This window comes from Loxodonta africana, chromosome X (assembly GCF_030014295.1).
Source record: "Loxodonta africana isolate mLoxAfr1 chromosome X, mLoxAfr1.hap2, whole genome shotgun sequence".
Taxonomy (NCBI): Eukaryota; Metazoa; Chordata; class Mammalia; order Proboscidea; family Elephantidae; genus Loxodonta; species Loxodonta africana.
This window is the reverse complement of record NC_087369.1, coordinates 82,373,228-82,395,053: the sequence shown is the minus strand read 5'-3', so window position 1 is coordinate 82,395,053 and position 21,826 is coordinate 82,373,228. Positions and strand designations below refer to the sequence as shown.

Below are 21,826 nucleotides of genomic sequence, written 5' to 3'. Positions count from 1 at the left end.
TCCACTATCGTAGGGAATCAGTAGCCCAATCTACATCCTCTATTATCTGACTTTGAACCTTTATCTACCATTACTCTGCCCTCACAGCGTGACTGCTCTGACCAAAACAGCCTACTTATCATACCCAAAACACAGCATATACATGTCTGCCTTCACACCTTGGTTTATGTTACTCCCTTTGCCTAGAATACCCTTCTTTACCATCTCTACTTGTTGAAATTCTAGCTATCCTTCAAGGCCTACATTATGGATTGAATCTTGCCCCCGCAAAATATGTATTGGAATCCTAGCACATATACATGTGCTAGGATATAATGTAATGTAATTACTTTACATCTAATGTAATGTAATCATCTTCCGCAACATAATCTAATGTATTATAATCAATTATTCAGTTGCGGTCCATTATTCAGTTGAGCATAGATACTTAGAGATATGCACACATGGAAGAAGATAGATGCCATGTGAGAATCACCAAGGAAACAATGCCTGTGGCTACTAGTAAGGAAGGAATCAGGAAAGCTGAGAACCTGATTTGGACTTTTAGCCTCCAGACCTGTGAAAAAATAAATTTCTGTCCTTTAAAGTCAACTACTTATGGCATTTCTGTTACAGCAGTTTTCAAAAACTAAGACAGCCTAATTCACCTGTCACCTCCATGAAACTTTTGCTGATCTATAGGAATAAAAATAATCTTCCCAGAGTCTGAGATCATATATAAGTTTTTTTTTCATATTTCTTTGACAATTTTAGACTTAAAGAAAAGTAGCATTAATGGTATAAAACAATTACTGGATGTCCCTTACCCAGATCCCAGATTGCTCAGATGCTTATACATTTACTGTATGTGTCTCTCTATATATACACACACACACATAAATGTACATACACACTCATGTAAAATATATATTATTTTTTCAGAACCATTTGAGAGTAAGTTGCAGACATCATACCATTCAACCCCTAAGTACTTCAGTATGTATTTCCTAAAAACAAGGAAGTCTCTTATATAAGCGCAGTGCAATTGCCAAAGACAGAAAATTAACACTGAAACAATACTATTATCTTATATTAAAAGAGAAGAAAGATCTCAAATCAATAACTTTACAACTTGAGTAACTAGAAAATTAAGAGCAAACTAAGCCCAGGCATACCAGAAGGAAGGAAATAACAAAGACCAGAGTAGAGATAAATTAAACAAAGACTAGAAAACCAATGGAGAGAATCAGTGAAATTAGAAGTCGGTTCTTTGAAAAGATCAATAATATCAACAAACCTTTAGCTAGTTTAACAAAGAAAAAAAAAACCTGAAGAAGCAAATAACTAAAATCAGAAATCAAAGTAGGAACATTACTACCAACCCTACAAAAATAAAATGGATTATAGGAAGATACTATGAACAGTTGTACACCAACAAATTGGTAACCTAGATGAAATGGACAAATACCTAGAAATGCATAAACTGCCTAAATTGACTCACAAAGAAAAAGAAAATTTCAGTAGACCCATAGCAAGTAAGGAGACTGAATCAGTAATTTAAAAACTCCCAACAAAGAGAAGTCCCAGACAAGATGGCTTCACAGTTTAAACAAGAATTAACACCAATCCTTCTCAGAGTTTTTCAAAAATTAGAAGAGGAGGGAGCACTTCTTAACTCATCCTGTGAGATCAGCATTACCCGGATACCAAAGCCAGATAAAGATACCACAAGAAAAGAAAACTACAGTCCAATATCCCTTATGAATAAAAAAAAGATATATGTGTAAAAATCCTCAAAAAATAACTAGCAAATGGCCATTTAAGATACAACTATTGGTCTCTACTCATCTGGAGCAAAAGAGAATGAAGGAAACCAAAGACTCAAAGAAGAAACTAGTCCACAGGACTAATAACCCACATGAATCACGGCCCTTTCTTACCTGGGACCAGAAGAACTAGTGGTGCCCAGCTACCACTACTAACTGTTCTGACCGGGGACACACTGGAAGGTCCTGGATAGTATGGGAGAAAAATGTAGAACAAAATTCAAATTCCTAAAAAAGACCAGACCTGCTGTACTGATGGAGACTAGAGGAACCCCTGAGACTATCACACTAAGATACCCTTTGAACTTGGAACTGAAGCCATTCCTGGGGGTTACCTTTCAGCCAAATAATAGATTGGCTTATAAAGTAAACATATCACCCATGAGTAATGTGTTCCTTAATCAACTATATGAGACCAAACAGTCAACATTTACCCAAAAGCAAAGATGAGAAGGCAAGGAGGGTGTAATGGATTGAATTGTGTCCCCCCAAAATATGTGTCAACTTGGCTAGGCCAAGATTCCCAGTGTTGTGTGGTTGTCCTCCATTTTATGATCTGATTATCATCCATTTTGTGATGTGTTATAAATCATAGCCTCTGTGCCTGTGGTTATGGTCCCATTTGGGAGTGAGCTGCCCAACATGTTAATGAGGCAGGATTAGGTCATGTTAATAAGGATTAGGGTGGGATGCAACATACTTACTCACAGCACAGCCTGCTCTGATATAAGAGGAGTTTCCCTGGAGTGTGGCCTACATCATCTTTTATCTTACAAAAGAGAAAAGCAGAGAGCAGTGAGCAGAGAGGGAGGGATGTCCTGCCACCAAGAAAAAAAAGCCAGGCGCAGAGTGTGTCCTTTGGATCTGGGGTCCCTGTGCTGAAAAACTCCTAGACCCAGGGGAAGATTGATGCCAAGGGCCTTCCCCCAGACCCAACAGAGAGAGCCTTCCCCTAGAGATGGTGCCCTGAATTCAGACTTCTAGCCTCTTAAACTGTGGAAGAATAAATTTCCGTTTGTTAAAACCATTCACTTATGGTATTTCAGCACTAGATAAATGAGACAGAGGGGAAGGGAAACTAGATCAATAGTAACAGACCAAACAGAATGGAAGTAATGAGAATGCTGACACATTGTGAAAATTGTAATCAATGTCATGGAACAATTTGTATAAAAATTGTTAAATGGGAACCTAATTTGCTGTAAAAACTTTCATCTAAAACACAATAAAATTTTTTTTACATTACTAGCAAGCAGAATCCAACAGCATATTAAAAGGATTATACACCATGACCAAGTGGGATCTATCCGAGGAATGCAAGAATGGTTTAACATAAGAAAATGTAATACGCCATTAATACAACAGAGGAAAAGAACATGATTATCTCAATTGATGCAGAAAAGGCATTTGATAAAATCTAACACCCTTTCACGATAAAATCACTTAACATACTAGTAATAGAAGGAAAATTCCTCAGTATGATGAAGGGTACATGTAAAACATCATACTCAATGGAGGAAAACTGAAAGCTTTTCCCCTAAGATCAGGAACAAGACAGGGATGTCCATTTTCACCACTGCTATTCAAGATTGTACTGGCAGTTCTAGGCAGACCAATTAGGCAAGGAAAAGAAAAAGCATCCAATTCGGGAAGACAGATGACATGACCCTATGTATAGAAAATCCCAAAGGATCCACTAGAAAGCTACTGGAGCTGAAAAATGAATTCTAGCAATGTTGCAGGGTAAAGATCAACACACAAAAATCAGTTGTATTTCTATGCCCCAAAAGAAAACAGTCTGAAAGGAAAATTAAAGTAATTCCACTTACAATATCATCTAAAAGAATAAAATACCTAGGAATAAATTTAACTAGGAAGCTAAAAGGCTTGTGCACTGTAAAGTATAAAACATTGCTGAAAGAAATGAAAGAATACCTAAATAAAAGGAAGAACATGCCATGTTTGTTGACTTCAAGACAATGCTGTTAAGATTTCAGTACTACCCAAAACAGTCTGTAGATAAACATATTCCCTATCAAAATTTCAACAACATTTTTTGCAGAAATGGAAAAAGCAGTCCTCGAATTCATGTTGAATCTCAAGGGGCCTTGAATAGCCAAAGCAATCTTGAATAAGAAAAACAAAGTAGGAAGACTCACACTTCCTGATCGCAAAACATACTATAAAGCTATGGTAATCAAAACAGTCTGGTACTGATATGATCATAGACTTAAAGATCAGTGGAACAGAATTGCAAGTCCAGAAATAAACCCAAAATGTGTGTTCAATTGATTTTAGACAATGGGGAAATAATACTCTCTTCAATAAATGTTGCAGGGACTACTGGATCTGCACATGCAAAGGAATGAAGTTCACATACCTCATACCCATACCTCATACCATATATGAAAATTAACTCAAAATGAGAAAATCACATAAATATAAGAACTAAAACCAATAAAAATCTTAGAAGAAAACATAGGAATAAAGTTTCAAAACCCTGTTTTTTTTTACAATGGATTCTCAGATAAGACACCAAAAACACAAGTAACAAAAGAAAAAATAGATAAATTGGACTTCATCAAAATTAAAAGCTTTTATGTATCAAAGAACTTTATAAGAAAGTTGAAGAGTCAAGCTACAGAATGGGAGAAAATATTTGGTAAACATATATCTGACAAGGGTTTAATACCCAGAATATAAAGAGAATTCCGACAACTGAACAAAAGACAAATAACTGAAAAATGGGCAAAGGACTTGAATAGATATTTCTTCAAAGAAAATGTATACATGGCCGATAAGCACATGAAAACATACTCAACGTCAATAGTTATTAGGGAAAGGCAAATCAGTGAGGTACCACTGTTTTAGGCTGGGTTTTCAAGAGAAGCACATATATAGACAGAGAGAGATTTATCACAAGGAAATGGCTCACATATTTCTAGAGGCTGGCAAGTCCCAAGTCCGTGGGTCAGGCATCTGGCTGGAGGCTTCTCCTGACTCACATAGCTGCAGGGGCTAATGAACCCAAGAACAGCAGGTCAGATGGCAGGCTGCTGGCTCATGGGCTGTGGAGGCTGCTGAATCCAAGATAAGCAAGCAGTACAGCAGGCTGCTGGCTCAAGACCCAAGAACCGGAGGTCAGATAATGATGAGCTGGATACAGGATCCAGAGTGAGCAAAAGCCAGCGAGCTTTGCCAGAACACCCATGTATATTGGATGCAGGCCACACCCCCCGAGGAAACTTCCCTTACAGCTGATTGGCTGATCACATCAGATCATATCATGGAGATGATTATGTTGTATCACAAAATAGAGGATAACTACGTCATTACATAACTGCCAAAACACTGAGAATCATGACCTAGCCAAGTTGACACACTACCTTAACCATCACAGTCTACCCCTTGTCAACTTGGCACCTGTATACATCTCCTTAAACAGTACCCAGTCTCTAAATAAAGACAATTACGAAGTCATACTTGTGCCTAGCACTATACAACTAACGTGCATACAACTGAAAACACACTACCCCATTCACATCTTATATTTATAAGCGGTGGGATAAGGAAAGAAAACAAAAATAATTGCCATATACATATGTGTATGTGTGTGTATACATACACACAAATATAATAAAAGAAGAAAAGAATAATAACAATTATAGTTCTCATTTCTGCAACTGGTCATATGGTTATAACTGGAATTTACAACTACCTTCTTCCACCACCCATTCTGTATTCCCTTTACCCTCAGCAAGCACCTCAGCTAGTCTTGGTACTTTGTCTGGTGGGGTAACTCAACCCTTCATTCCTGAAGGGTCTGGGCCATTAGTAGTCATGTCGAAATTGGGTTGCTGTAGTTTTCCATGGATTTTAATCACAGCATGATAGTACTAAGAGACATCCTAAGGGATATCCTGTATTCCAGACATACTGTTCTTTGCTTCCATTATGTAATATCAATCCGATTTCCTCTTGGTAATCAGGATCAGTCACACCAGCCAATACAGTAACTCTATTCTTTGCCTATTGATCCAGAGATATGAACAGCCCAAAGTGACCAGGTGGCATTCTTAACTTCCAGTTCATTGGAATCAGTGTTTTGTCTCTTGGTGAGAGCATTCCTCCTTTTGGAACTAAGACCTCTAGACCCACAGAACATAGAGTCATGGGGACAGGAAGCAAAAATTTTGACAATGGGTCACTAGGGGTCATAGTGAGTGGTGCCTGTCCCATTTCTACCCTTTGATTCCTGGACCCTTGAATCCTGCCTATGGGAGAAACAGGACCATGTACTGGACTCTGGTTTACAGCATATACAGCCTCCTGGAGAACACTGCCCCAACCTTGCAAGGTATTGGCACCTGGCTGGCGTCATAATTGTGTCTTTAGAAGGCCATCCCATCATTGTGTCAAGCTAACTACTTAGGATGATGGGGAACATGGTAAGACCAGGGAATTCCATGAGCATGGCCCCATTGCTGCACTTCATTTACTGTAAATTGAATTCCTTGACCTGAGGAGACGCTGTGTACAATACCATGATGATGGACAAGGCATTCTGTAAGTACACGGATGGCAGTTTTGGCAGAAGCATTGGGTGCAGGGAAGGTAAATGTGTATCCAGAGTGTCTATTACAGTAAGAACAAAATGCTGCCCTTTCCATAATGGAAGCTGTCCAATATAATCAACTTGCCACCAGGTTGCTAGCTGATCACCATGAGGAATGGTGCCATATCAGGGACTAAGTGTCAGTCTGCTGCTGGCAGGTTGAGCACTCAGCAGTGGCTTTAGCCACATCAGCCTTGGTGAATAGAAGTCCATGTTGCTGAGCCCATGCATAACCTCTGTCTCTGCCACCATGGCCACTTTTTCACAAGCCCATTGGGCAATGACGGGAGCAGCTGGGGAAGGAGAATGATTGGTTTCCACAGAACTCTTCATCCTATCCACTTAATTGTTAATGTTCTCCTCTGCCGAGGTCATCCTTCGGTAAGCATTCCCATGAGATGCAAACATCTTTACTTCTTTGGCCCATTCAGAGAGGTCTATCCACATACCTCTCTTCCTCATGCCAATTTGTCTCCACGTGTGGGTCTCACCTGATAAATCCACTCTAACATGCCAGTTTCCTTAAGCCTTTGGATACCTTCTTCTACAGTATACCAACGCAGGTCTGCTACTTTACCTTGCTTTAGTGTAGGCCACCAATTAATACATGCTTCAGCAAGCCAACCAAATAAACTATTAGATGCCTTTCTAACCTCTTGAGCTGAAACATTGAATAAAGAATCTGTCCTTAAAGCAGGCCCATATCAATAAACTCAGACTGATCCAAGTTTATGTTCCTTGCACCATTATCCCACACCCTTAATTTCTGTTCCACACATATTCCCCAGGTTTCTGTTTGTACATATTAGAAAAGTCAAGCATTTTTTTTAATTTTCATTGTGCTTTAAGTGGAAGTTTACAAATCAAGTCAGTCTCTCACACAAAAACTTATATACACCTTGCTACATAGTCCCAATCGTTCTCCCCCTAATGAGACAGCTCGCTCCCTCCCTCCACTCTGTTTTCATGTTCATTTCTCCAGCTTCTAACCCGTCTACCCTCTCATCTCCCCTCCAGGTGGGAGATGCCAACATAGTCTCAAGTGTCCACCTGATCCAAGAAGCTCACTCCTCACCAGCATCCCTCTCCAACCCATTGTCCAGTCCAATCCCTGTTGGAAGACTTGGCTTTGGGAATGATTCCTGTCCTGGGCCAATAGAAGGTCTGGGGGCCATGACCACTGGGGTCCTTCTAGTCTCAGTCAGACCATTAAGTCTGGTCTTTTTATGAGAATTTGGGGTCTACATCCCACTGCTCTCCTGCTCCCTCAGGGGTTCTCTGTTGTGTTCCCTGCCAGGGTAGTCATTGGATGTAGCCAGGCACCATCTAGCTCTTCTGGTCTCAGGCTGATATAGTCTCTGGTTTATGTGGCCCTTTCTGTCTCCTGGGCTCGAATTACCTTGTGTCCTTGGTGTTCTTCATTCTCTTTTGATCCAGGTGGGTTGAGACCCATTGATGCATCTTAGATGGGCGCTTGCTAGCGTTTAAGACCCCAGATGCCTCTCTCCAAGGTGGGCTGCAGAATGTTTTCTTAATAGATTTTATTTTGCCAGTTGGCTTAGATGTCCCCTGTAACCATGGTCCCCAAACCCCTGCCCCTGCTACGCTGGCCTTCATTCAGTTTATTCTGGATCAGGCAGTTTTTGGGGGAGTGTAGTGTTCCTCCTCCTTGTCACACTTCGTACTTCACCTTTTGGGGTCCACTGGGACATAAGTCTAGTTATAGGTCTGGAAGCAAAAATGGGTGGTGGGAATGTGTTCTGAGAATACTCAGCAATGTCTTGTAAGTCATCTGCCTTAGGCGATGGCCCAGGTGATGACTCAGATGCCATACCAGGTGATATTTCAGACAAAGCCTCTTTAGATACAGCTTAGTTAATCTCATCAGATGGGAGTGGAGGGACTAATGATTTTACTGGGGAGGGTGGTTTGGTAGACAAAGGGTAATCTCTTCAGATGGGAGTGAGAAGGCTGGTTCTGTTGGAAGGAGTGATTCAACAGAATTTAGGGGCCCACTGTCCCTAGCTCCCTGATTATCTGCCCATATGTCCCCATCCCGTTTCAAGATCCCATTTCTTCCCAATCAATGCCCTCACTTTAACTTCAGACACTATTCAAGGTTGGGAATTCAGTTGACATTGTAATTCAGCCAGTCTTATGATAAGACTCTGGGTTTGGTTTTTGGCAGTATCAGCTCTGTTACTACAAGAAATAAGGCTTTCTTTCAGGGCACAAGTGGCAACTTTGAGGTCGTTTATGCAGTGCTTGAGCTGTGACTCTGAAGCCCTGAGCACATCTCTTTCTTTCTCCACTTTGTCTAGTGTAAGTAGGACCAACCAACCAACTTCCTTATACTTCTAATTCTGAAAAAAATCGTAGGAAAGTATCAAACATGCATCACCCAGAGTCTCATCTCTCACCAATACTTGATCTACTTATTGGTATGATATTTTGTATATTTCTATTGCTACCTCGTGTCATGGATTAGCAATGCTTTCTTCACTACTGGAAGCAGAGCCGTCAATGTCTTTAAGACTAACCAGACTTGAAAACCAATTTAGAAAACTCATCTTTACAAATTTTGTTTCTCTAGAACAACTTTTGGTACCTAATGTCTTAGGCTGAGTTCTCTAAGGAAGCAAAACCAATGAAGTGTATATATAAAGGGAGAGACGAGAGAGAGATTTATCTCAAGGAAATGACTCACACAGTTGTAATGGCTGGCAAGTCCCGAGTCCGTGGGTCAGGCATCAGGATGGAGGCTTCTCCTGAGTCACATAGCTGCAGGGGCTGATAAACCCAAGAACAGCAGGTCAGATGGTAGGCTGCTGGCTCACAGGCTGTGGAAGCTGACGAATCCAAGGTAAGCAGGCAATACAGCAGGCCGCTGGCTCAAGTCCCAAGAACCAGAGGTCACATGATGACAAGCTAGGATATCTACATTGTTACACAACTGCCAGAATACATTGTTACATAGCTGCCAGACTACATCATTACATAACTGCCAAACCACTGAGAATCCTGGCCCAGCTAAGTTGGCACAAAACCTTAGCCATCCCTGATGGCTATTCTTCTGATAATAAAAAATAGCATGTGTTAGCGAGGATGTAGAAAAATTGGAACCTTCTGTTCCTGGCAAGAATGTAAAATGGTTCAGCTGCTGTGGAAAATAGTTTGATGATTCCTCAAAAAGTTAAATATAGGAGCTACCATGTGATCCAGCAATTTTTCTGTTAGGTATATACCCACGAGACTTAGAAGCAGGGACTCAGATACTTGTATACCATTGTTCATTGTAGCATTATTCCCAGTAGCCGAAAGTAGAAACAATCCAAATGTCATCAATAGATGAATGGATAAACAAAATGTAGTATCCATACAATGGAGTATTATTCAGCCATAAAGAGAAATGAAGTTCTGATACATGCTATCACTTGGATGAACCTTGAAACAGTACACTTAGTGAAATATGTCAGACACAAAAGGGCAATTATTGTGTGATCTCATTTATATGAAATAGCTAGAATAGGCAAATTCATAGATGCAGTAGGTTGTTAGTGGTTACCATGGTCTGGGTAGAGGGAGAAATGGGGAGTTATTTCTTAAGGGATACTGAGTTCTTGTTAGGGTGTTGAAAAACATTTGGAAATGGACAGTTGTGATGGTTGTGCAACACAGTGAATAGAATTAATGTCACTGAATTGTACATTTAAAAATGGTTAAAAATGGCAAGTGTTTGTTGTATATATTTTAACATAATAATTAAAAAAGATCATGATCTACAGATCTTATTGAAATTTTTGTTAATTGCCCCAGTAACGTCTTTACAGCAAAAGCAAATCGAAAGCTATGCATTTCATTGATTTCTTGTGTCTTTAGCCTTTAATCTGGAACCGTTCCTGAATCATATTTTTCTTGTTATTGACATTTTTTAAGAACACAGGCCAGTTATTTTGTAGAATATCACTCACTTTTGCTTTGTCTCATGTTTCCTCATAATTAAAGTTACCGATTTTTTGGTAGGAATACCATCAAAGTGATACTGAGTTCTCCTTGTTTTGTACCATGAGGCACCTACTGTTGATTAGTCCCATTGCTGGTAATGTTAACTTTGGTCTCTTGGTTTTATCACTGCGTTAAGGTAGTATCTTCTAATTTCCTCCACTGTAAAGTTATTATTTTACCCTTTGTGATTAAAAAGTATCTTGTGTAGACATACTTTGAGACTATGTAAATATCCTGTTACTCCTCAAACTTTCACCCACTGGTTTTGCATTCATTGATGACTCTAGCGCTTATTATTTTATGTTCTTTTAAAATTTAATATATTGAATAGGTAATACATTCTCATGGTTCCACATTTTTAAAGTACAAAAGGATATAGAGTGAAAAAGTCTTTCACGCACAGCTGTCCCCCAGATACCAAGTTCCCTTCCTTATGGGTAATCAATGCTATTGGTTTTTTTGTATGTCCTTCCAGGGACATTTTAGGCATATGTAGGTAAATACAGATGTATGTGTATACTTTTACCCTTATTTGCCCAAATGATAACATAGTATACACACTGCTCCACACCACGGTTTTTCTACTAAAACTATGTTTCTTGAAGATCACTATTTATATTCTGGTTTTCTATTGGTGTATAGGAGCAGTGGTGGTGCAGTGGTTATGAGCTATGGCTGCTAACCAAAAGGTTGGCAGGTTGAATCTACCAGCTGCTCCTTGGAAACCCTATGGGGCAGTTCTACTTTGTCCTGTAGGGCCACTGTGAGTCAAAAATCGACTTGATGGCAACAGGCTTTGTTTTGGTTTATTGGTGTATAACAAATCACCCCAAAACTCGGTGGCTTAAAATAACAAAAATAAAATTATCTTTTATGGTTTTGAGGTTTGCCTGGGCTCAGCTAGGTTTCTCATTTGGTTGTAGTCAGACAAGTATCTGAGGCTGGGGTTATCTCAAGGCTTACTCACTTATATGTCTGGGGACTGATGCTGCCTGTTGGCTAGGACCTCACCTGGGGCTATTGTATGGAGCACCTACAAATGGTCTCTGCATGTGTCTTTCCACCTCCTCACAGCCTGGTGACTAGGTTCCAACAGTGAAAAGAAAGGACCAGGTGGAAGCTACATTTTTTTACATGACCTAACCTCAGAAATCATATAGCATCAGTCATAAGAAGCATGCCTGGGTTCCAAGGGAGGGAACACAGACCTTACCTCTTGATGAGAAGAGTATTGAAGCCACATTATAATAAGAACATGTTGGATGAAAAATTGTTGCAGCCATTTTGGAAAATACAGTCTGCCACACTCTAGATCTACCTCATATTTTCTTAACGATTGCACAGAATTCCATTGTTTGAACATACAGTGAAACCTATGAGAGCCAGAACTCAGTAGGACTGACTTGTTTTTCCAGGTCTCGCAAGTGTTCCTCCTTTGATAGGGTGTAGTCTTACCACTTTTCTATCGCTTGATTTAGTGGAAAATATTTATTTGTTTTCCTTCTCTGACAGGTTTCCACCTTATACAGGTTCTGGCTTTCATAGGTTTTACTGTACCATAATTTATTTAACCAGTCTCCTGTTGATGGACATTTGGGTTGTTTCTAGTCATTCACTATCACAAGCAATGGTATAGCAAATAACTTCATAACATAAATACATCATTTCACATGGTGGAAGGAATTTATCCTAGAGATATACCAGAAGCAGAATTGCTAAGTCAAAGAATATAGGCATTTTTAATATTGATAATATATTTCCAAATAACCTTCCTGATTTTGTCCCGATTTTTGCTCCCACCAGCAATACATTGAGAGTATCCGTTATCAAATTTTGGGATTTTTTTTGTCAACCTGATAGATGAAAAATATTAGTTCAATGTAGTGTTAATTTTCATTTTTCTTATTATGCATGAGATTAAACATCTTTTTCTATGTTTAAAAGCCATTGGTATTTTTTGCCAGATTTTCTTTTGTTGTTTATAATTTTCTTATCTATTTGTTGGAGTTTTTAATATATTAAAGAAATTGGCCTATGAATTGCAAATATTTTTCCAGTTTGTAATTTGTCCTATGACTTTGTTTACAGTGATTTTTACAATAAGAATTTTGTTATCGTTGCTGTTTTACATGTACATGGCTTCTGGTATATGTTTCATAGTTAAGTCTTCTTGCCTCCTAAGTTATAAACTAGTTCTCCCATATATTTTCCTAGTGCTTTTACATGTAGATTTTTGATATATTTGGAATTCTGTTATACTATGCGAGGCATGGATCCAACTTTTTTCTTCAGATGGCTGTCTGATTATCTTAGCATCATTTAATGGATGGTTTAGTCTACCTTTATCATATATTAAATTTCCAATTTCATAGCACTTTATATATCTTATATGGACCTTCATAGTTAGCTTCTACTAATTTTTATAACAATAATATATATGTGGAAACCCTGGTAGCATAGTAGTTAATAGTTTAGCTGCTAACCAAAAGGTTGGCAGTTGAAATCCACAAGGCATTTCTTAGAAACCCTATGGGGTAGTTCTACTGTGTCCTGTAGTGTCGTTATGAGTCAGAATCGACTCGACAATAAGGGGTTCAGTTTTTGGTTTTGGTTAATGTAAAAATAAACACATATCCTTCTTATTTCTCCATTAATTCCCTAAGTGTGGCATACTTTATAAACTTTCAGTAGTTGAATTAAATCTTTGTCTTTAATTTCAGCTATGTTGAAGCCTGTGAAGAGGGTAAAGGAATGCATTTTGTCAAAGCATAGATGAAACTAAGACTTATTCTTGTCTAAGTATTTGGCTTTCGGGGATGACTGTTCATCATAGTTTTACGAAGAGTCTTAGTAAATAACATTTGTTTCCTAATGAGAGAGATATATTTTTAAAAAAAGGAAGTATATCCATTATGACACTGAAATAAAAGACTGTTGGTAGAGACTTAAAATTAAATGCAGTCCTGTCTGTAAAATTTCAGAGGACCTGACTGGGATACTGGATTGTATGATGAAAGAAGTGCTACAGTCAGAGAGCTTCTTACTGAACTATATGGCAAAGTTGGAGAAATTCGACACTGGGGCCTAATCCGATACATCTCTGGGATCTTAAGGAAGAAGGTGGAAGCCCTGGATGAGGTACTATAAATTCTTCTTTAAGCTTTCTGGGTATACCACTAAATGTGGAGATTTTTAAAAATTGGTTTCCATATTGTTTTCCTTAAGGCAACCACAGCCTCTAATAATTTGAAATGTTGTCTTTCCCACATAAATTTTCTGATACTCAGGTTTCTGTTTGTGAATGGCAAATACACATTACCAAGCCATAAAAGTTATAGAAGTATAGACGTGTATGATCTCTAAGAGTTCTATGTCTTAAGAATGAATTTACACTAGGCAACAGTTCCTCCCTCCTAGGAGATAAAAATACCTCATTGTTCCTTCTAGAAATCCTTCTTTTCTAATCTTTATGATATTTCCTTAGGAAGAGAGTTTGGTGTGTCATTGAGTTGAAGAGGAGCAAAGTCTTCTGGGCTGAGAATCAGGAGAAATTTTCATTGGAATCTGAGGTGTTATGGGAAGGATAATTGTTATGCTATCTCTTCTTAGGCCTGCACAGACCTTCTCTCTCACCAGAAACATTTGACAGTGGGACTCCCCCCAGAACCTCGAGAAAAGACCATCTCTGCGTGAGTATGGTTTTTCATTGGATTCAATCAAGCTTCCTTTAAAGAGCTCGATGAGCTTTCCATAAATCTCTTGCCCTAATCTGTCAGTGGGTAATAACTTCCTACATGTGTGTACTTCTATCAGAGACACTCATAGAGAGAATGTTGATAATGACAGGACATGAGTAGAAGAAAGAGAGATTTCAGAAGGAGTGGAACTCAGATTTTTTTTTTTTTACTTAACTGACTTTCACAAACTTTCCATTCAAGAAACTAAATAAGACAAATGGAGCAACTAGCATTATTGTTGTTGTTAGGTGCCATCAAGTCGGTTCTGACTCATAGCAACCCCATGTACAACAGAAATGCTGCCCAATCTTGCACCATCCTCATGATAATTCTTAGGCTTGAGACCCTCGTTGTAGCCACTGTGTCAATCCATCTCGTTGAGAGTATTCCTCTTTTTTGCTGACCCTCTACCAAATATGATGTCATTCTCCAGGAACTGATCCCTCCTGATAACATGTCCAAAGTATATGAGACACAGTCTCACCATCCCTGCTTCTAAGGAGCATTCTGGTTGTACTTCTTCCAAGATAGATTTGTTCATTCTTTTGGCAGTCTATGGTATATTGGATATTCTTCGCCAACATCACAATTCAAAGGTGTCAATTCTTTGGTCTTCCTTACTCATCATCCAGCTTTTGCATGCATATGAGGCGATTGAAAACACTATGGCTTGGGTCTTCAAGATGACATCTTTGCTTTTTAACACTTTAAAGAGGGTCTTTTGCAGCAGACTTGCCCAATGCAATGTGTCATTTGATTTCGTCACTGCTGCTTCCATGGGTTTTGATAACTAGCACCCATTAGAAGTCAGCTATACTCTGGAAAGAGAAGATATATAAAAATGTCTAGCTGGAACACGGGGCTGAGGATGAAACTCCATGCTTCTCAAGAAGGAATAAAGTGGATGAAAGCCATAGTCAAAGGGAAAAAATGGATGGATACTTGGCAAAACATAATAAATTAGCATTCCTCCAAGAATACCGTATAATCAGATTGCCACTGTCTCAGTTCTGCGACAGCTTTCAATTGGAAACAGCGCCCTAGAATAGGCTATGACTGGAGTCGGGAGAGAGTGACAGTCTGGAATAGAAAGTTTAATTCTTGCACACGAGTCTTCCTTTTGCCACTAGTCATGCCAATAAAACTCATCTACACTAAATCTTCTTAATTTCATATCATGTCAGTGCCAAAGGAGACCCTGGTGGCGTAGTGGTTAAGTGCTATGGCTGCTAACCAAGTGGTCAGCAGTTTGAATCCACCAGGCACTTCTTGGAAACTCTGTGGGGCAGTTCTACTCTGTCCTATAGAGTTGCTATGAGTCAGAATCCACTCGACGGCAGTGGGTAGTGGGTTTGGGCAGTGCCAAAATTTAAATCTATAAGCAGGCTATATTTCCAAAAAATATTGAGGGATTCTAGCTTCATTCATAAGTAATCTGAAAAATCTGTTTTTTCCTTAAGAGTAATTTAAAACAAGGTTATTTCCCATACCAAGAAACCTGGTGGTACAATGGTTAAGCATTTGGTTGCTAACCAAAAGATTGGCAGTTCAAACCCTCCAGCCATTTGGCAGGAGGAAGGATCTGTTGATCTGCTCCCATAAAGATTACAGCATAAAAAACCCTATGGGGCAGTTTTACCCTGTCCTGTAGGGTCACTATGAATCGAAATCGACTCAACATCACAAGACAACAAACATTTCCCATACCTACCAGTTATACTTCTGTAGCCAGTGTAGTGAAAAGTTTATTTTGTAAACAAAACATGCTCTAGATATGGAACATAATTAGGACTAAACGAGGAAGAAGTGAACAAGAATACCTTTGTTGATGTCTGCATACCATCTCCTTCCTGGTTTGTGTCCATGATTTTTGATGTCTTTGGGCTCTGAATTACATGAAAAAAAGTAATCGTAGAACCATGTTTCATAGGTTCCATGTGTCTGTCATGGAACTGTGAAGTCCCAGTTATGCTTTCAGAAAAATAGTCCTAACCTTGTTTCTGGTAAATAGAAGCTTTTGTTACAAATCAGACCAAATTTATGACTAATGTGGGCAATCCAAAAGAAGAAGATGACATGGTCCATGCCCCCAGTGTCAACAGGAGAGTCAAAAGTGCCTGTGTGTTTGTATGTGTGTAAACTGATGGAAGTATACAAAATCAATACATGTAGTTCTCAACTTAAGACAGCATTCCATTCTGATGGTTCCATCATAAATTAGTTCCGACACAAGTTGAATACCTTGTTTTTTTTTTCTTTTTTTTTAGTTTTCATTATTATTTTCCTTTGTTATATCAGTATCTTTATAAATCTGATCTTTATTTGTCTTCGGGGGTTGGAAGTATTACATATAAACTTACAGATATATTTTAATACATACAGACATACATAAATACACAAATCATAAAAGTTTACTTTGATGCTAAAGTTGAATGATGATGGCGTTTTGTCAGTTGTGGTAATAACTCCACTTGTGGAAGGTTCTGGATCATCTGGATTATCCCTGGAAATGGGGATGGTGTTTCTACTTAGAAAATTAGTGAGAGTTGTCCATATGGTCTTTTTCTTTTTTTCTCCATATGCTTCTCAGTAAGATCTTACTGCTTCCCAAATCTGTCAACTTTAGCAAAGCGATCAGCATTTGGGTCCATGTTTTCGAGCAACTGAAGCCCCTGAATATTTTGAACCATGAGTCATAAAATTGAACATCTGAGAGTGATAACTTCAGCAAATTATGTACTGCAACATTGTGCGTAGTACATATTACTAACACTAAGATGTACAAAAAAAGGTCAGTTGTAAGTGTGGTTTGTCTTAACTCGAATACGTTGTAAGTTGGGTACTACCTGTATAACTCTGCAAGATGTGAATATAAAGTAATAAAATGGCTTCTAAAAGGCACAGGTTAAAATTACTGTATTACTTTGTAGCTATAATAGTTAATTACCTGTCAAATATTAAGGACCAACCATGAAAGACTAGTCTGGAAGGACATCACAGGTGAGTTTTAAATAAAATTTAAAGGAGAAGGACAATCCAGGTTTGGAGACAAAAGGTAAGAGCTCTCTTCAGTTGATATGGGACAGAGAAATTTGGGGAGGCAATTTTACGTAAGGCTGTGAACTTTTGAACACTGGAAGAACCAGAATGCTACTGGTATTTATGAGATGTTGAGGCAGTGACTTGGACTTGGAAAGAACTTTTTTCATTTTTTCAGTACACTTAGGTTCAGGGAGTTCCAGAACACTGAATTGTGCTCATGAGGAGCCTGTACATAGATGAAGAGGAGTCGTTTGAACAGAACAAGGGGATACTTCGTGGTTTAAAGTCAAGAAAGGTGTGCGTCAGGGTTGTATCATTTCACCATACTTATTTAATCTATATGCTGAGCAAGTAATCTGAGAAGCTGGACTATATGAAGAAGAATGGGACATCAGGATTGGAGGTAGACTCATTAACAACCTGCATTATGCAGATGACACAACGTTGCTTGCTGAAACTGAAGAGGACTTAAAGTACTTACTGATGAAGATCAAAGACTATAGCCTTCAATATGGATTACACCTCACAACTGGACCAGTAAGCAACATCATGATAAACAAAGAAAAGATTGAAGTTGTCAAGGATTTCATTTTGCTTGAATCCACAACCAATGCCCATGGAAGCAGCAGTCGAGAAATCAAACTATGTATTGAATTGGGTGTATCTGCTGCAAAAGACCTCTTTAAAGTGTTAAAAAGCAAAGATGTCACTTTAAGGACTAAGGTGCGCCTGACCCAAGCTGTGGTGTTTTTAGTCGCCTCATATGCATGCAAAAGCTGAACAACAAATAAGGAAGATTGAAGAAGAATTGACGCCTTTGAGTTATGGTGTTGGTGAAGAATGTCGAATATACCATGGACTGCCAAAAAAACAAACAAATCTGTCTTAGAAGAAGTACAACCTTAGAAGCAAGGATGGCAAGACTTCATCTCACATACTTCGGACATGTTATCAGGAGGGATCAGTCCCTGGAGAAGGATATCATGCTTGGTAAAATAGAGAGCAAAAACAGGAAGACCCTCAACAAGATGGACTAACACAGTGGCTGCAACAATGGGCTCAAGCCCATAACAGCTATTATGAGGATGGCGCAGGACCGGGCAGTGTTCCATTCTGTTGTACATAGGGTCACTGTGAGTTGAAACAACTCGACGGCACCTAACAACAACAACAGGTTCAGGTAGTGACAGAATTTTGTCTTTCTTCACTGTCTTCTTCCTCAGACCTCTGCCCTATGAAGCACTCACTCAGCTGATAGATGAAGCCAGCGAAGGGGACATAAGCATGTCAATCCTTACACAGGTAAGCAGAGTTGCAAAACCTAATCTGGCGATGGATGTTTTAAAGTTTGTTTTCAGTTGATCTGACCATTTCCTAAGACCACAAAATAGGCATTGTTACATATGTGTCGTAATTTTTCTGTATCCATTCTGTGTACAGGAAATAATGGTATATCTAGCCATGTATATGCGAACTCAGCCTGGCCTCTTTGCTGAAATGTTTCGACTTCGAATTGGTCTGATCATACAAGTTATGGCAACAGAACTAGCCCACTCCCTTCGATGCTCAGGTATTCAATTCAGTAACCATTTTAGGCAGAATCCACTTTTAAGGTATGTTTATGTAATTTTAGGTCAGGAGGAAAAGAAGGCTAAAACATTTTTATCAGTAACTCAGAAGCTTCATATAGCAATCTTATTCCCGTGTTAGGCCATCACTATTTAAACAGGTCAAGGGACTGATATGATGACAAATTTATATATTAGTTCTAAAACTTCAAAATCCCACCTCTGTACTTCAAATTCTACTTACCTAACTGCTCTTGGCTAACCACATTTCCTCCTAACTCCTAGAGTGATCTGGAGAGTACATAGTATTTGACTGTGACAGACTGGGTTGGATTCAGGCAGTGGACACCAAAGCTCAGTTCATCATAGTGTTAGTATTCTGACTAGTTAACATCTTGGTCAAATAAAAGAAGACAATATTTCTATCAATATTTTCTGACAGGACTCTCTGAAATTAACTATAGTTAGATAGCAGTTTTAGTTAGAAAAATCGTTAAGGCCTATGGATCCTTCAGGGGCCATTGGTGGTGCAGTGGTAGAATTCTCACCTTCCACGTGGGAGACCTGGGTTCAATTCCTGGCCAATGTACCTCAAGTGCAGCCACCACACATCAGTCTGTGGAGGCTTGCATGTTGCTGTGATGCTGAACAGGTTTCAGAGGTGCTTCCAGACTAAGACAGTCTAGGAAGAAAGGCCTGGCAATCTACTTCTGAAAATAAGCCGTTGAAACCCTACGGCTCACAATGGCCTGATCTGCAGCTGAACATGGGGATGGCACAGGACCAGCCAGCATTTCATTCCATTGTGCATGGGGTCACCATAAGTTGGGGGCCAACTTGGCAGCAGCTAGTAACAACAGCAACATGGAAGCTGCAGAGCAGAAACATAATGTGTGAGAGGGGAAATAAGGAACCTCAGGGCATGACTCTTTTTTTTCTCTTTCCATCGATGTAGATAATTATGAAGTGCTTGTTTGATTTCAACAATTGTGGCAAAATAATAGAGATAGAGATGGCATAGAAAAATAAAATCACAGCTGCAAAACTCAGTTTTACCGTTGTTTCAGTTAAATTTTCCCCAAAAGGCTTTTAATTTAACAAGTAGCTAAATATATTGGTTTGTAAGATAATTCACATTGTAAATACCCCTTTTAAGGAAGAGAGCTAACAATTTTATTATACCTACTATATGCCAGACATCTTGGTTATCTAATGCTGCTATAACAGAAATACCACAAGTGGATGGCTTTAACAAAGAGAAATTTATTCTCTCTCACAGCCTAGTAGGTTACAAGTCCAAATTCAGGATGTCAGCTCCAGGGGACGGCTTTCTCTTTCTGTTGGCTCTGAAGGAAGATTCCTTGTCATCCATCTTCCCCTGGCTGAGGAGCTTCTCAGGCACAGGGACCCCAGGTCCAAAGGACACGCTCTGCTCCCAGTGCGGCTTTCTTGGTGGCATAATCCCCATGTCTCTCTGCTCTTTTCTCTCTCAAGACTAAGGCAGCTTGGCTTCCTGTATTTCTTGTCTCTTCAGCTTCTGCTTGCTGGTTCCTTGGCCTCTCAGCCCTCAGGCCTCACACCTGCTTCTGCCCTGCTGGGGCAAGTGTTCCAAAGCTCTATAGCTCCACAGATAAGTGCCCAGAGGCACCCCACTCCACCAGGAAGCCTCCTGCCCACAGGCACTCAACTCTCTCGCTCCGTAGTTCGGCTCCAGCACTGTCTGGCACTGGTCTCCTGGTTCTGTTTCTGCTGGTTCACTGCTGCTGCCAGTCGTCTGCTGCCGTTTCTCACCATCTGCGCCTTCTCCAGTGTTAATAGTTCTCCTCACTTCCTTCTGAGCAGTATTCCTGTGTTCTGTTCAAAAGTCTACCCCTTTGTCTATGTACAGGCCCCTCATGAGCAGAATTAAGTGTTCTGGAATTCTCATTTTTTGTAATGTTATCCATAATTTGTTATGATCCATATAGTCAAATGCCTTTATGTAGTCAATAAAGCACAGGTAAATATCTTTCTGGTGTTCTCTGCTTTCAGCCAGGATCCATCTGACATCAGCAGTGATATTCCTGGTTCCACGTCCTCTTCTGAATTTGCCCTGAACTTCTGGCAGTTCCCTGTCAATGTACTGCTACGACTATTTTTGAATTCTGTTCAGCAAAAGTTTACTTGTGTGCAATATTAATGATATTGTTCGATAATTTCCACATTCAGTTGATTCACCTTTCTTTGGAATGGGCATATATATGGGACTCTTCCAATCGTTTGGCCATGTAGCTGTCTTCCAAATTTCTTGGCATAGACAAGTAAGCACTTCCAGCACTGCATTCCTTTGTTGAAACATCTCAATTGTTATTCCGTCAATTCCTGGAGCCTTGTTTTTCACCAGTGCCTTCAGCACAACTTGGACTCCCTCCTTCAGTACCATCTGTTCTTGATCATATGCTACCCAAAAGGGTTGAATGTCAGCCAGTTCTTTTTGGTACAGTGACTCTGTGTATTCCTTCCATCTGCTTTTGATGCTTCCTGCATCATTTAATATATTCCTCATAGAATCCTTCAGTATTGCAACTTAAGCCTTGCATTGTTTCTTCAGTTCCTTCAGCTTGAGAAACACCGAGCATGTTCTTCCTTTTTGGTTTTCTAACTCCAGGTCTTTGTACATTTAATTTTAATACTTTGTCCTCTTGAGTCACCCTTTGAAATCTTGTGTTCAGCTCTTTTACCTCATTATTTCTTCAGTTCTCTTCAGCTAATCTACAGTCAACAGCAAGTTTCAGAGTCTCTTCTGACATCCATTTTGGCCTTTTCTTTCCTGTCCTTTTAATGACCTTTTGTTTTCTTCATGTATTGAGTTCCTTGATGTCATTCCACAGCTCATCTGATCTTCAGTCATTAGTGATCAATGTGTCAAATCTATTCTTGAGATGGTCTCTAAATTCAGGTGGAATGTACTCAAGGTCGTCCTTTGGTTTCCTGCACTTGCTGTAATTTCCTTCAGCCTCAGCTTGAAATTGCATATGAGCAATTGATGGTCTGTTCCACAGTTGGCCCCTGGCC

General features: G+C 39.4%; 1 protein-coding gene across 7 annotated transcripts in view; it reads left to right on the top strand.

The window, feature by feature from the left end:
• Positions 1-21,826, top strand: part of PHKA1 (phosphorylase kinase regulatory subunit alpha 1) — a 201,148-nt gene that overhangs the window by 156,647 nt on the left and 22,675 nt on the right. For all 7 annotated transcript variants that reach the window (XM_003412723.4, XM_010592713.3, XM_003412722.4 and 4 more), the window contains 4 exons: positions 13,407-13,563; positions 14,035-14,114; positions 18,428-18,506; positions 18,645-18,774. In XM_003412723.4, the coding sequence (XP_003412771.1) occupies positions 13,407-13,563; positions 14,035-14,114; positions 18,428-18,506; positions 18,645-18,774 (446 nt within the window). The remainder of the gene's footprint in view (positions 1-13,406; positions 13,564-14,034; positions 14,115-18,427; positions 18,507-18,644; positions 18,775-21,826) is intronic.